This window comes from Cetorhinus maximus, chromosome 8 (assembly GCF_964194155.1).
Source record: "Cetorhinus maximus chromosome 8, sCetMax3.hap1.1, whole genome shotgun sequence".
NCBI lineage: Eukaryota > Metazoa > Chordata > Chondrichthyes > Lamniformes > Cetorhinidae > Cetorhinus > Cetorhinus maximus.
Window position 1 is genome coordinate 27,555,872 of NC_135886.1, and position 16,991 is coordinate 27,572,862.

A 16,991-nucleotide genomic window follows, 5' to 3' on the forward strand; every position below is an offset into this window, starting at 1 on the left:
AACAGATGCGACAGAGGTGAAGGAACTGAGAGAATGGGATGGATTCCTTACAGGAAGCGGGGTGTGAGGAACTGTAGTCAAGGTAGCTGTAGGATTCCGGCCCCCTCCCACAACTCCTTCTCCGCTACATCGATGACTGCTTCGGTGCTGCTTCATGCTCTCGTCTGGACCTGGAAAAATTTATTAATTTTGCTTCCAATTTCCACCCCTCCATCGTTTTCACATGGTCCATCTCTGACACTTCCCTTCTCTTCCTTGACCTCTCTGTCTCAATTTCTGGTGATAGACTGTGCACCAATATTCATTACAAGCCTACCGACTCCCACAACTACCATGACTACAGCTCCTCACACCCCACTTCCTGTAAGGACTCCATCCCATTCTCTCAGTTCCTTCGCCTCCGTCGCATCTGTTCTGATGATGCCACTTTCAAAAACAGTTCCTCTGACTAACCAAGGTTTTCCACCCATGGTGGTTGACAGGGCCCTCAACCGTGTCCAGCCCATCTCCCGCGCATCCGCCCTCACACCTTCCTCTCCCTCCCAGAACCATGATAGGGTCCACCTTGTCCTCACTTATCACCCCACCAACCTCCACATTCAAAGGATCATCCTCCACCATTTCCGCCAACTCCAGCATGATGCCACCACCAAACACATCTTTCCTTCACCCCCCTGGTGGCATTCCGCAGGGATCGTTCCCTCCGGGACACCCTGGTCCACTCCTCCATCACCCCCTACACCTCAACCCCCTCCCACGACACCTTCCCATGCAACCGCAGAAGGTGCAACACCTGCCCCTTTACTTCCCCTCTCCTCACCGTCCAAGGGCCCAAACACTCCTTTCAAGTGAAGCAGCATTTCACTTGCACTTCCCTCAATTTAGTCTACTGCATTCGCTGCTTCCAATGCGGTTTCTTCTATATAGGAGAGACCAAACGCAGACTGGGTGACCGCTTTGCGGAACACCTTTGGTCTGTCCGCAAGCATGACCCTTACCTCCCTGTCACTTGCCATTTCAACACTCCACCCTGCTCTCATGCCCACATGTCCGTCCTTGGCCTGCTGCAATGTTCCAGTGAAGCTCAACGCAAACTGGGGGAACAGCACCTCATCTTCCGACTAGGCACTTTACAGCCTTCCGGACTGAAGATTGAGTTCAACAACTTTAGATCATGAACTCTCTCCTCCATCCCCATCCTCTTTCCGTTTCCCCCTTTTTCCAATAATTTATATAGATTTTTCTTTTCCCACCTATTTCCATTATTTTTAAATGTATTTCCATCCATTGTTTTATCTCTACCTTTTAGCCTATTTCGATCCCTTCCCCCACCCCCACTAGAGCTATCTGTACCTTGCTCGTCCTGCTTTCTACCCTTAATGTCACCTATTAGCACATTTCTTAGCTAATATCACCACTGTCAACACCTCTTTGACCTTTTGTCTATGACATCTTTTGGCAATCTCCACCTATCACTGGCCCTCTAACCAGCTCAACCTGTCCCACCACCCACCCCCCCTTAAACCAGCTTATATTTCACCTCACTTCTATTTTTCCTTAGTTCTGTTGAAGTCTTACGGACTCGAAACATTAACTGTATTCCTCTCTGCAGATGCTGTCAGACCTGCTGAGTTTTTCCAGGTATTTTTGTTTTTGTTTTTGTTCTCAAGTTCCATGACTGGCGTCTGATGGGGAAACGATTGAAAAATAAACAAGCAAATCTATCCTTGGGAAGCTGATGTAACACCATTGTTCTAGTATCAGAACTGAGGTATAAAAACACCTTTTAGTTTGTCCATTGTACTGGTGGCTTACACCAGTCACTTGGTGCGTAGTTGAGATGCACTCCCTTTGAATTTAAAGGCTTTACGAAGTTACTTGTTCAAGGGGATTTCAGAGAACCTTAATATTTTTGCTTTTTGTAAGTAACTTGAAGTGCTTTTAAATATAAGCCAATTTGAAAAAGCAACTGGTACACAAACAGTGATAGCTATTACAATATTAGGCAAAACCATTCTGACTCTAAAAGTACTTTTGCCTGCCCAGAACCATGTGGGTTTACAGCTGATTATTTCTGAACTAGTTCTTTGCTAAAGAAATCCAAAACTAATTGTACTGCCGTTCTCTATCCTTCTTGTCCTGTATCATCTGCTTCCAATCTTCTTTTAAAATATTCAACGATCACTGCCTCAACAATGTCCTGCTGCATTGCCCTAACAACTCTGTGTAAAGAAATTACTTCTAACCTCACTCCTTGCTCTCTTGATATTAAATTGATGCCCCATTGTCAGTGACTCCCCAGCCTGAGGAAGCGGTCTTTTCTAATTCATCCTTTTGAAACACTGAAATTTTTAAAAATTGAGATTGAATTTCCTCTTAGCCTTCATGAGCCAATACTTCCAGTCTTGCTTTATAACTAAAATTTCTCAATCATGCTCTCCTGTTGTACCATTTGAAAGTTTCAACAAAGCACTTTAGATATCCCTTTCAAATTAGTGTTACTTCTTTCAACCTATTGTACTGTATTCACTGCTCTCAATGCAGTCTCCTCTACAGTGGGGAGACCAAACCAGATTGCGTGATCGCTTTGTAGAACACCTCCATTTGGTCTACAAGTATGATCGTGAGTGAGGCTGTCATTTTTAAATTCTCCACCCTACTCCCACTCTAACCTCTCTGCCATTAACTTCCTACACTGTTCTAATGAAGCCTGACAGGAACTTGAAGAACAGCACTCTTTTGATTAGACACTTTACAGCCTTCCGGACTCTGTAATGAGTTCACCAAAGTCAGATCATAATCACTGCTCCCATATTTTCAGACAGCAACTGTTGGTAGTGATTCTGCTATTCCCATTTACGTCTCTACACCTTTGTTTCTTTACTTTCCCATTACTGCCTTGCCTCGCACCTTCATTGCTTTTGTCATTTAATCTCTCCTGCCTTCCACCCTTTCACAGATCTTCCCTTTTGTTCTTCCCACCCCCCCCCCCTCCACCCCATCTTCCATTTTTCCTGGCCTCTATACTTGTTTAAAATCTGTTAAACCTAACTTTTTCCAGTTAAGATGAAAGCCCATTGAATTGATATTGCCTGACCTGCTGCATACTTCCAGCATTTTCTGTTGTTGATTTCAGATTTCTTGCATCTGTAGTATTTTGCTTTGGTGCTTCAGATGTTTGCTATGTACAGTGTCACTTTCTGGAATAATGTTGCATTTATATCCCTAGTTGTTCTGAATATTCTCAGTGAAGGGCACGAAGGCTCAATGCTCATTAAACATATCTTTGAAGTACAAGGAAATGACTAATTCACATCAACAAGTAGCTTCACAAAGATTTCTGCTTTAATTTGCCTGCCAAAGATTTAAGAATTGAAGTATATTTTTGTTTTGTCTTCACTTGACAATAGTATACAGCTGCCCTTGGTTGAAAGCTTTGGGGAAAATGCATTCAATATGAATGTAGCAAAGTTGTTGAATTTCTCCTGCCCAACTATGCTAACACCTCTCCCCTTAATAGCATATTTTATTTATTACTCTTAACTAGATAAAACCATGTAAACAGCACTGCATCAACCTATTATCCAAGGGAACTGAAGGTTAAAGCAAATTGGAGGAAGCGTTGCAAAAGCCAAATTTAAAGAATTTATCAGGCTCCCTTGGTAGCTCAGCTGGTTAAGGCAATGCATAGCTGAACCATGGAATAAAAGGGAAAGTGATAGCATGGAAACGAAGTTGGCCAAATTACAGGAAACAGAGAGTGGTGGTGAACAGTTGTTTTTCAGACTGAAGGAAGGTAATGCACTTCCCCAGGGGTCAGTACCAGGACCACTACTTTTCTTAATTATATATTCATTAACCAGACTTGGATGCGCAGGGTACAATTTCAAAATTGCAGATGATGCAAAACATGGAACTATTGTGAACTGTGAGGAGGATAGTGATAGATTTCAAGTGGACATAGACAAGCTGGCGAAATGGGCAAACACGGTGGATGAAATTTAATGCAAGGGAGTGTGAATTATTACTTACTGATAGGAAGAATGAGAAGAAGCAATATGAAATAAAGGACACAATTCTAAAGAGGGTGCAGCAACAAAGGGACCCGGAGTATGAAGTGGCAGGACAGGCTGAGAAAATGGTTAAAAGGCACATGGATCCTAGGCTTTCAAAATAGAGGCATAGATTACAAAAGCAAGGAAGTTATGATGAACCTTTGTAAAACTCTAGTTCAACCTCAACTGGAGTATTCTGTCCACTTCTGGGCCCCACACTTTAGGAAGTATATGCAGGCTTTAGCGAAGGCGCAGAAAAGATTTACCAGAGCATTCCAGGGATGAAGGACTTCAGTTACATAGATAGGAGAAGCGGGGTTGTTCTCCTTGGAGAAGAGAAGGTTGAGAGGAGATTTAATAGAAATGCTTAAAATCATGAGGGCTGTAGACAGAATAGAGAGAGAGAAAGTGTTCCAATTGGCAAAACGGCCGAGAACCAGAGGACACCGATTGAAGGTGATAGGCAAAAGACTCAATGGCAATATGGGGAAAAATCTTTTAATGCAACGAGTGGTTGGGAACTAGAATGCATCACCTAAGGTAGATATGATCAGGAAATTGGATAAGCACTTGAGAGATAAGTCCAAGGTTATAGAAAAATGGTGGTGGAGTGGGGCTAGCTGAGTTGCTCTTCCAGAGAGCCAACATGGGCTCAGTGGGCCAAATGGCCTCTTTACGTATTCTAATCATTCTATGATTCATTCATATTAGGAAAGTCCCAAATTCAAGCCTTGGTCTGTACTGTTAACTGAGGTAGCGCAATGATAGGGATTCTAATCATTCCTGAACAATGGAGTGCAAAGTCAAACAGAGTTCCATTCTGACTCACTGTTTAGTATCTCATGCTGGAGTAGGCAGTGAAGACCTTGAAATTGCATAATTCACTTACTGTGGAACAGAATAGAAAACTTGTCTGTCATAATTAAATTGCCGCCTGCTTACAGAGCAAATGATGGACTAGATCTTCTGGTCAGCATGAATGTTGCACGCCTTGCCGCTGCTAGCAAAGATTTCTGCACCCTGATCATATTGCGTTATTTCAGCCAGGGCTTTCGATGCCAGCTGCAGCAGTGATGGGTCAGCGCAACCATCGCCATGGAGGACTGACAAACACAGGGGAAAATGAGTGAAGAGAGAGGCTGGGCCGGGGGGAGGTGATTGGGGGAGGTGGGTTGTGGTGCTCAGTTTAGTTATGCTGTCTAACCTTCCAGTTGGACCAGGTATTAACCAGTGTAACATTTCCTGGGTAGGTATCCAGGTCAGTCCCACTTAACTGGCTCAAGTCTCTGACAATGATTTCAATGTTGGAGAGATTCATGGAGGGTGCTGGGCAGCGGAATTCGGCCCATCGGAAGCTTATACTTCACAGCCAATGTCAGCGCGCATGTGCACACATCAGGCCTTCTGTTGCACCCTGACACACATCTCCCAAGCTAAGTCCAGTTTTTGACAATATACATACCGGAAGATTTGAGCCAATAATATGAATGTGGTGTCAGATAAGGATAAGATGTTGTTCAGATGTGATGCCTCTGTAGTGAATTAGATCACTGCTAATCGCTATCAAGGAACCAGCACCAGTCACTGCCCCGACCCAGCAAGAAGTTAGCACCTTTAAGATGAGAATGACAAAATTGAAGGAAACAGGAGAATGAATGAAAAAGACTAAAGAAAAACCAAGTTTACGAAAGAAAAGTTGTGAATCAAGCCAGAGAGATACAGAAACAAATATTGATGACTTTATTGAAACATGTAAGATCCTAAGGGGCCTTGACAGGGTGAATGTGGAGAGGATGTTTCATCTTGTGGGAGAATATAGAACTAGGAGTCACTGTTTAAAAATAAGGGGTCATCCACTTAAGACAGAGATGAGAAGAATTTTTTTTTCTTTGAGGGTAGTGAGTCTTTGGGTACTCCCTCAAAAGGAATGGAAGCAGAGCCTTTGAATGTTTTCAAGACAGAGGTAGATAGATTCTTGATAAACAAAGGGGCGAAGGGTTATCGGGGGTAGGCAGGAGGTTACAGTCAGATCAGCCATGATCTTATTCAATGGCGGAGCAGGCTTGAAGGGCTGAGTAGCTCACTCTTGCTCCTACCTCGTATGTTTGTATGTAATACTGCGGATGGTAGAAATTTGAAATCAAACAGAATGTGCTGGAAATATTCAGGTCAGGCAGCATATGCTGACAGGGAAAAACAAAGTTAATGTTTCAGGTTGATGACCTGTCATTGAAACATTAACTATATTTCTTTCTCCACAAGTGTTGCTCGACCTGCTGAGTATTTTCAGCATTTTCGGTTTGCATTAGAAAGAGATAGAGAGCTGGATTCTCAAATACGAAGACCAATTCCAGGAACTGATGCACAAAAATAAATTGTTTTCATGCTGGAGCCATGGTTTATATTGATCTGTGAGGTGTATTCTAAGAGCCCTCAAATGGAATGAAGCAGTGTAACATTAGCACTCTAATTCCCCTCATGAGCAGCTATTAATTTAATTACCACAGGCGTGATATTCCTTTCAGTTACATCGAAAGTGAATTAGGTGTTGCAATCCTTCCATTCTAAGTGGGTTTTCACTAATTCTGAATTCACTTTACACTGTTTCACTGTAGCCTCTGAGCAACCCATTGATAAACTGAGGACAGTACAGTTTTACAATTAAGTTGTACTTGTACAACGTCAATTTTCCTGCAGTTGAAAGGATGAATCAGGTTTTATAGTTTTTCTTTGCAAGAATTTCATGATGCAGAACTGTTTTTCAGTTTGTATCTGTCTGTCGCTGCTGCATTGTGAGTTCCCTGGTTTTCAGAGTAAATAACGGTCTCAATAGCGTTCTGTTGAGTCGAACTTTAAAGATGGCTATTTCAACAGCATAATAGGGCTGTACTTTTCCCTGATACAAAGTTGAAAGTTCTTCACAATTGGCAATTGTCTAAATGCAAATAATATGAAGAATCCCATAGAAATCCAATTGGATTCCAAGATCAACAAATCAGAATAATGTTTTAAAAGTGACAGACCAGGAGATTTGGAAAAGCAAAGGGATTTAATTGTCCTTGTGCATAAATCACTAAAAGCTAGTGCACAGGAAAAAGCAATAATTAATTTTTATTTTTAATTTATTCTTTAATGGATCTGGATGTCGCCAGCCAGGCCAGCATTCCCATCTCTGATTGCCCTTGTCTTGCTAGGCCATTTCAGATTCAACCACATTGCTGTGGCTCTGCCGTCACATGTAAGCCAGACCAAGTAAGAATGGCAGATTTTCTTCACTAAAGTACATTAGTGAAAAAGGCCAATGGATTGTTGACCTTCATTCAAGAGGCTATAGCTAAGGGGTGAGGGGCTGGATTTTTTACACCCCGCCCCCTCCCCCAGCTGTCATATTTGAAGAAGGGGATGTTTGCTGATGATTGCACAATGTTCAGCACCATTCACAACTCCTCAGATACTGAAGCAGTCCATGTTCAAATGCAATAAGACCTGGACAATATCCAGGCTTAGGCTGACAAATGGCAAGTTACATTCGTGCCACACAAGTGCCAGGCAATGATCATCTCCAACAAGTGGGAATCTAACTGTTGACCCTTGACATTCAATGGCATTATCATTGCTGAATCCCCCACTATCAACATCCTGGGGGTTACCATTAACCAGAAACTGAACTGGACTATCCATATAAATATTGTGGCTACGAGAGCAGGTCAGAGGCTAGGAATCCTGTGACGTGCAACTCACCTCCTGACTTCCCAAAGCCAGTCCACCATCTACAAGGCACAAGTCACGGGTGTGATGGAATATTCTCACTTGCCTGGATGGGTACAGCTCCCACAACATTCATGAAGCTTGACACCATCCAGGATAAAGCAGCCCGCATGATTGGTACCCCATCCACAAACATTCACTCCCTCCACCACCAACGAACAGTGGCAGCAGTGTGTACCACCTACAAGATGCACTGCAGAATCTCACCAAGGCTCCTTAGCCATCACCTTCCAAACCCACAACCACTATCATCTAGAAGGACAAGGGCAGCAGATACATGGGAACACCACCATCTGGAAGTTTCCTTCCAAGCCACTCACCATCCTGACTTGGAAATGTATCGCCGTTCCTTCACTGTCGCTGGGTCAAAATCCTGGAACTCCCTCCCTAATAGCACTGTGAGTGTATCTACCCCACATGGACTGCAGCAGTTCAAGAAGACAGCTCACCACCACCTTCTCAAGGAAAGTTAGGCATGGGCAATAAATGCTGGCCAAGCCAGCGATGCCCACATCCGTAAATTAATTTTAAAAAGCCTACTGCTTCTGGATCTGAGGAGTCGCAAATGGTTAATGGTTGATCTAATTCAGTCACTTAAAATGATAAAGGATTTGCTAAAGTAGATACAAAAGGATGATTTCCTCTTGTGAAAATCCAGAACAAGAGGGCATAATCCTAAGATTAGTGCTCAGTCATTTAGGAGTGAATACAGAAAGTACCTTTTCATGTGAATAGTGGAAATCAGGAACTTGATTCTCAAAAAGGCTGTGGTGTTGGGTCAGCTGAAATTTTTAAGACTTCAGATTGATAAATTTTAGTTGAGTGAACAGTGAAAGTTACAATTGAACCAGCTTCCAACACTATTTCAGGCTGTGCATTCCGGATCGTACTAACTTGCTGTGTATAAAAACAAATATTTCTCATCTCACTTCCAAAAATTTTGCCAGTACCCCACTAAGATGCTTCATGATGTTGATTTTTAAATGAAAGCTAAAAACCAGATATCTGTGTAGGAAAATTGTAAAGAACATTCTAATAAGAAAGAAGGATGGTTCTCTGAATTACTGCATAAAGTCAGGTTGTCTGTACACTTATTAGTATCTCTGTCGATTAGTGCTATATGTTTGATGTTTTAGAAGTGCTAGTTAGAGATCGCCTGAAAGCAAGTATTCTGTGTTGCATTTTCCCGCATGTTGATGTTGTGAAGTTCCATTTCAGTGGCACAATGAATCATCAGTGCTGCCTACAATCTACCATCTCCTTTCATAATTTTACGAGATTGGAGCTTCACATTATTGCATTGTCACATGGCATATCTGCCTCCAGGCTGTCTTTAACCAGTAGTTGTACATCACTAAGAATGTTAACATGGGAGAACTGCACAATAAAGGTATGTGCTATTGTTCATCCATTCTTTTATGAGTCAAAGTGACGTGTGAGCTATAGTGCATGTATAGAGCTCTAAGTCCCAACTGATTCTAATTATCTAAGTTAAGAACAAACATGTTTAAGTCATCTAAGTGCAGAAGTTCTGACCTGTTCATTTCATTAATTGGGAATGAATTCTGGCTCTCCCAACAAATGATACCAATTTGAAACTTTGTCACATTGTCTTGGCTTAACTGAAGATTCTACTTAAGGTCTATCCTGGTTTTTCCTTTTATTTTTGCCAATTTTCTCTCCTTCCATACTCTCCTTGCTAGAGAATGATTTTACGGGCGGATTTCACTCTCCAATTTGTCCAAATGACTATTATTAATATATTAACCTTATTGGTGGGTAATGGCAGACAAGCCAGTTGTGGGGGAATCACATTCTGATTCTGTTCTCATCTAATTATGTACATTTCTAGGTGGGATCACAAGATAGATATCAGGAGTGGCAATGCTGGCTACTTTTTCCCCTCCCTATTCCTGGTGTGCTGAGGCTAATTGTAGCATCTCTTCTACCACATTGCTGAGATCAACTAATCAGTTGAAACCTTCCTGATCTGTAAGCTTCAGCTACTCACTGGATAAACACTGGATAAACATGCTGAGCATTTGAGAGAGTTCAGCATAGTTATTTTTAACCAAAAGCAGCATCGAGAAAGAGATATTTCAACTCTCAACAATGACCTTTGTGATTGCCACAAATCTCAATATTATCCTTCATGCCATCAACCTGTCTTAACATGCAGCAGGAAAGACCTATAGTTCTCAGTAAAAATTGTTTTAAAAATTAGAAGCTGTTATAAAGTCCCCTGCAAGATTTAGAGCATAATCTACCTTATTGACTAATACTGTGGTATGTCCGTCTGATAAATTGGGCTGGTGGTTTACCCTTGTGTTCAGTTGCCTCCTGCAGTAGATTGGAATTTAATGATTTATACCACTGGGCAATCTCGCCTCTGGAGTAACTCCTGTTGATATTGTTTTTTTTACAGTCAGAGCCAGAGGGATTTTCTCACTTCCACTTATATGTCTGTGCTGCTTTCCTCATCAAATGGAGAAAGGAAATTTTGGAAGAAGATGACTTTCAAGTAAGGAATTAATGTCTATGTATGTGACGTACATTAAATTGCCTATATTCTGACTGTTGACATGCTGCTTAAAACTGAGGATATTGTGCTCAAAATTCCACTTAAAACCAATAACACCTGATCAAAGCAGATGATCCAGAAGTGGTTTAGGTGCCAACCTTGGCTTAGTGGTAACAGTCTTGCCTTTGAATTGGAAAATTGTGGGTTCAAGCCCCCTCCAGAGACTTCAGCAGAATCTGGGTGGACATTTTAGTGTAGTACTGAGAAAATGCTGCACTTTGATGAGGGAAGCCACTGAAGCTCTCTTCAGTGGACATAAAAACTGCCACAGTACTATTCAAAGAAGAGCAAGGATGTTCTTCCCCCAGTAACCTGGGCTATTTTCATCTTTCAACCAATATTGCTAGAACAATTATGATCATTTCTCTCATTGCTATTTGTGGACCTCACAGTTTACATATTGGCTGCCTTGTTTCGATACATTACAACAATGACTGCACTTCAAAAGTACCTCATTGGCTCTAAAGTTCTTTGGAATGTCCTCAAGTTGTGAAAGTTGCTATATAAATGCAAATTCTTCCTTCATTCCTTCCTTATTTTCTTTCTTTATTTCCTCCTTTTGCTCACAAACAGAAGTTTAGTTGAAATCACTTGTAAATTGTTCACTATTTTCAGAGGAATTAATTCCAGTTCTTTTGCAAATTTTGAATTTCACCCCTTGTAAAAAAATGCATTAACAAATGCATTGAAGGAAGCGGAATAAATCATGCCTCACTGTGGGAACACTAGCACAGCGGCAACAGATAGGAGCACTCAAGGTGCCGAGCTCACTTCTCCAGTCAGTGTCTTCTCACACTAAAGAGAGGGGATCAACTAATGATCTGCTTGCACTATTCCAAGGAATGCAGTCTATTTCAATGCCCTGCTTCAACTGGCCTACCTAGCCTCAATATTTACGACAGCCTAAACGGTTGTCCATGAAGATTTATAATTTAGTTTTGGGTTTGTCACAATACACTAACCATTTAAATGATAATTAAGGTGTACCTGCTAATAAATAAAAATCTTAAATTTAATTAAAGGATGTTTTCATAATACATTGCATCATGGCATAATTACCCCCATTAGTCTTGAAATTCATACATACACACAACCAGCATCCTATTAGGACATCATGATCACTGTCACGGACTTTGAATTTGTTCCATTCTTTAGTCATTGTAAAAATTAAATCAGTTTTCCTAAATTGCAAACCTTTAGCGTAACCTCTATTTGTCAAGTGTTGAAGTTAATAAATGGCTCCACGACATTGATTAAATGATTCAACTTTAATCAACACAAGAGCCTTTTATTACCTCACATACATCTGACAGACATGAGTTACTGCAAACAAAAATGTGGAAGTTAGTCTGACTACATGTGGTATAGATTGATTTTTATAACTGTAAACATATTTTTAAGTAAGGTTTCATAGCAAATAAGGCTTGCAGGTTTGCAGTCAATCAATAATTTAAGACTGTAAGGGGTTTGGATGGCACCACAAACTTTAACAGCAAAGCTCTATTGATTTATGGATGTCAGCTGAAATCTCATATTAATGACAGCACAGTAAGCACTTTATCCATTGTTTAACTTCAAAATGTGTATCATAGTTTTAGTCAAGTGAAGATGCTGATTGATTGAAGACTGAGACACAAATATTATGTTGTGGTTGCAGAATAATGTTTTCTAGTGATTCAAAGGAGAGTGAGGTTAGATGGTTAGATGTTTAATATGTAAACAGCTTTGACCTCTCATTGTTTTGGACAGACTGATATGTATCCATGTTGATATTCATCAATACCATTAGATCAACAACAATAGCTTGCATTTATATTGTGTCTTTAACATTGAAAAATGCCCCAAGGTGTTTCACAACAATGTAGTCAGACAGAGATGGATGCCAATCCTAAAAAGGAAATATTACGAAGGCTACCCAAACATTTTGACCAGAGGTTGGTTTGCCAGGGGAGTCTTGAAGGAGAATTGGGAGGGGAGGAGGCAGAGAGGTTTAAAGAAGGCATTTCAGAGCACAAGGCCTGAACAACTTATGGCATGCTATCAATGATGGACAAAGGGAGGAGATGCATGCTGACATGTTTGCAGATCTGGAGCTAGAAAGGGATAAGAAATTAAAATACTTAAATATAAGGATGAGAATTTTAAATTTGAGGTTTTGAGAGGGACCAGGGATCATTGTTAGTTAGGGGTGCTAAGATACCTACACCAGAGTTTTGGTTGAACTGAAGATTGGAGAGGATAAAAGACAGAAATGCAGCCAGAAGAAGACTGGAGGTAACAAAAGGATGGGTGAGGACTTCAGCAACTGGCTGAGGCAGGGGCAAAGTCAGGTAGAGAATAGAGGACGAGGTGAATTGAGTTGGAGAATGAAATCAAGAATGAAAAGTCGCTTTGTATTGAGGCTGAGGGTAGAAATGAGTGAGGATATCTCAGTGAAAAATTGGGTCTGGGATTGAAGAGTGCTCGGGAATAAGGATGTTAAAAAAGCAACAGGAAGGGTGCAAGGTAAAATGATAAGAGAAGAATATACTAGATGAACAAAATAAAGATCAAGGTGTGAAGCACAACTATAAGTATAACAGAAGCACACATGGGGCAGACACTTTCTGGAACAAACCCCTTCCTAGTTTCCTTCTGTTTTCTTCCAGAGAGACAGATACACTTGGAGAAACCATAGAGGAAAATTGATCATCCTATGTTTTCCTCTGTCTTTATGGGTTGCAAAACTCAAGAATCCATTTTACCCAATACAAATAAGACATTCTTTGCTGCCACAAGCTGCTCTGATGTCACAAATAAAAACAGTGGGTATCATTTTTTGGAGGATCGTATATGCATCGCCCCACAACTTTAGTTATAACATCACTTCTTTCAATCAAATACAAACAGCATCAGACCCATTCTATATTCAAACTATCGTACTGGATTGAAGGGCCTCATATTGCCAGATGCTAGAAACATTACTTGTACATTTTGACCTTTGAAAGGTCCCATGAGATCAGATTTGTAATGTGTTTAATTTTGAGTCACATGAAACATCTTAATTTTGGTGGAGTTTTACTAGAAATAACTGTTCTACAATATCATTACCTATTTTGGCATAAGTATTTTGGATGTCTGTGGTTCTGCTGAATCTATATTTAGGAATAAACAGCCGCACAATAAGATATGGGCTGCTAAAGGTTGCAATGTTTGCCTTGTCAGCAAGTTCTGCATCTCAAGCTTATGCCCTAACCCCTACCTACTTTAAACCACCACAAACAGCTGGCAGGAAACATTGGCACACAACATAAACATAAATGTAAGATGTCACTTGCCTTCACAATGAAAACTATAAAGATCCAGGGACAGGAGGAGTAGACATAAAACAACAAAGTGACACAAAATGCACATTTTTACATGTGAGAGAATCAAGAGCATTAATTTTTAACTTGTCCAAATAGAATGGAGGGACTGGTTTGCTCATTGTTGCACCTGGATCAAAGCAGCACAAGGTCATAATTTTACACTGCGTTTGGTCATCCAATATATTAACTCAGGCAAAGCATCCTCACTGATATAGAAGTATTTAGGAGAGCCCACCCTGAACTGCAGGCAGTGCCCGACAGTCATTTCAAAGCAATTTAGTATAGACTTCCCTAACAGAATCGGCTTGTACATCAGGGACTGTATGTCTTTCTTCAATGAGCCACATACTGAGCTCTGAGCAGATTCAGTCACACTTCCTGTTTCCTTATTCAGCGTTGAGGAATATTTCTAATTGCCCAGAGGGAGACAGATGCAGATTCTACTTTCATATTCAACCATCAGATTGAAGCCAATATGAGCACTGATCCTCCTCCATCTCTGTTGTTCTTTGAATAAAATTGTTTACTTTTTAAAAAATGATGCTTTGTCATTTTGCTTTACTTTGAAGTAAACAGAAATCCTGTTGTGACATTTTGAACATCTACCAGTAATTACAATATACAGGACCTACTGCTGTGTGATTAAGAATAAAATGTCCCATTGTGTAAACACAATCCTGACTTTAGAAAGAAAGGCTTACATTTGTAAAACTCCTTTCACAAACTAAGGACATCCCAATCTGTTCTACAGCCAATTAAATCTTTCGAAATCTTGTCACTGATATAATGTAGAAAACGAAGCAGGCCTTTCATGCACATCAAACTCTCACAAAACTGATGTGATAATCATATAATCTGTTTTTGTGACAATTGAAGGTAAATGTTGTTGACCTCTCTGCTAGGGGAAACAAGGGATCTAAGCTCCTCATAATCTTTGAGGTCACCCCTCAGCCTCCTCAGTTCCAAGGAAAGCAACCCCAGCCTATCCAATCTTTCCTCATAGCTGCAATTTTCAAGCCCTGGCTACACTCTATAAATCTCCTCTGTACTCTCCCCAGTGCAATTATGTCCTTCCTGTAATGTGGCACCAGAACTGATTTAAGGTGATTGGTAGAAGGATTAGAGGGGACATGAGGAAAACACCTTCACCCAGAGGGTGGTGGGTGTTTGGAATTCACTGCCTGGTTTGGTAATGGAGGAAAAAATCATCAACTCATTTAAAAGGCACCTGGATCTACACCTAAAGTGCTATAATCTGCAAGGCTATGGACCAGGTGCTGGAAGGTGGAATTAAAATGGGCAGCTATTTTTGTTTTGGCCAGCGGAGACATGATGGGCTCAATGGCCTCTTTCTGTGCTGTAACTCTCTATGGTCCTATATTGGCAAGTAGACAGTTTGACTCCCCTATTCTGAACTACTGTCATGGAATCTTTTACATCCATGTGAGAGAGCAACTGGGGCCTTGGTTTAATGTTTCTGCCAAATGATGGGGCTGCCGACACTGCAGCAATCTCTCAGTATTGCACTGGTGTGTCAGCCTAGATTTTTGTGCTCTAGTTCTAGAGTGGGGCTTAGATCGTCAACCTTGTTGGCAAGAGTGCTACCAACTATGCCACAGCTGGGACAAATCCTGTCCTTGTTAAATGGATTTATTTATTGTATCATATTGTTATTTTGTTTGCTTGAAATAGTTCTCATTCTCTAACATACTGAGCACCTTTGAGAATAAATTAATTGCACAACAATGGGTGGGTGGCGCCCTCCCCTGTAGTCCTGATTGGAACATTAAGCTCTCTCCATTACTTCTTGCCTTGTTCCAATATACAAGTAGTGGAGGGCTGATTTGACTGGCTGCTCTCTGCCCTGGTATTGGATAGGAAATGCTGCACTTGTCCGCTCGGACCCAATTTGGTATAGCAAGGTATTTAATATTTCCAAACTCATTAATGTCCTTTAGGGAAGGAAATCTGCTGTCCTTACCTGGTCTGACCTACATGTGATTCCAGGCCACAGCAATGTGCATGACTACTAAATGCCCTCTGAACAAGGGCAATTAGGGATAAGCAATAAATGCTAGCCTAGCCAGTGACGCCCACATCCCATAAACGAATATAAAAAATATAAAGTCTTGTTCAAAATGTGAGCATGAATTTGTAGAATTTCCCCTGATAAATAACTAGAAGGCACAGATATAAGAAAATTGACAAAAGCCCATGAGATATGAGGTGAAAGTTTTTTCATACAGGGAGTTCCAGATTGCACTTACTGCAAGTGTTATGATATGGCAGGAGGCATTTGCCAGGCTGACCAAATCCACGAGGGAAACTTGGCCACACTATTGCAACGATTTTGCAATTTGTATTTATTACGAGAAGGTTTGTATACTGAATTCAGAAGTAATGAGCCCACTACCACCTTTAGAGATTTTAAAGATGAAATTAAAACATTTATTAACTAAAGAAGAACAAAATTAAATACACATAAGATTACAGTTACACAGTTATAACAGTTCCCAAAATCTCTACTTAGCCAGATTCCCAACTATACACCCCCCTTTAAGGCAACAGCCCAGCTAGATTCCAAATTTATCATGTCATCCAGCAATTTTACCACATGCACCCACTGGACAATGAACTCCCAAAGGCTTTTAACATAACTTTGGTTACTGGGACAGCAAACTTCTGCAGGGAGGCTAGAGGCTGTTTCACACAATCATCTTTCAAGATCTCACATGGCCACACCTCACACAGCCTTCCATCCTTCTTTAAATATATATTATCCCTCTTGATTTGTAAATCCCATTGTTTCCACTTGTCTTTAGAAGTTAATTTTTCCAGAATATAAAAACCTTTCATGCAATCATTATGGCCAGCACTTTTGGGAAAAACCAACGTAATAACCTTGACTTATTTATCTTGCCAGTTGTAAAAATCTTATCATTTCCCTTTGAAAATCAAACACCTTTTCCACTTATCTAAAAATGCAAATTTCATTCACACCATATCTGTTGACCTCACCCTAGCTTTACCCATCTCCATTTCAAACGCCTGTTTTACACCTCACTTGTTTGATAATTTAAACCTTGCAATCTAATCATCTCTAGTTTAATTAAATTAACCACACACACAGAACCAATCACACACACACAAACACAAACATATACCTGCTTTAAAATACCCCCCAATAATATTAGGAAAAACATGATAGCTTCTTGACGCAAGGGTGATGGAAACAAATTC

At 40.7% G+C, this 16,991-nt stretch overlaps 1 protein-coding gene across 2 annotated transcripts in view; it reads left to right on the forward strand.

The window, feature by feature from the left end:
- Positions 1 to 16,991, forward strand: part of LOC144683527 (TBC1 domain family member 22B-like) — a 370,874-nt gene that overhangs the window by 336,710 nt on the left and 17,173 nt on the right. For both annotated transcript variants that reach the window (XM_078546604.1, XM_078546605.1), the window contains exon 12: positions 10,249 to 10,344. In XM_078546604.1, the coding sequence (XP_078402730.1) occupies positions 10,249 to 10,344 (96 nt within the window). The remainder of the gene's footprint in view (positions 1 to 10,248; positions 10,345 to 16,991) is intronic.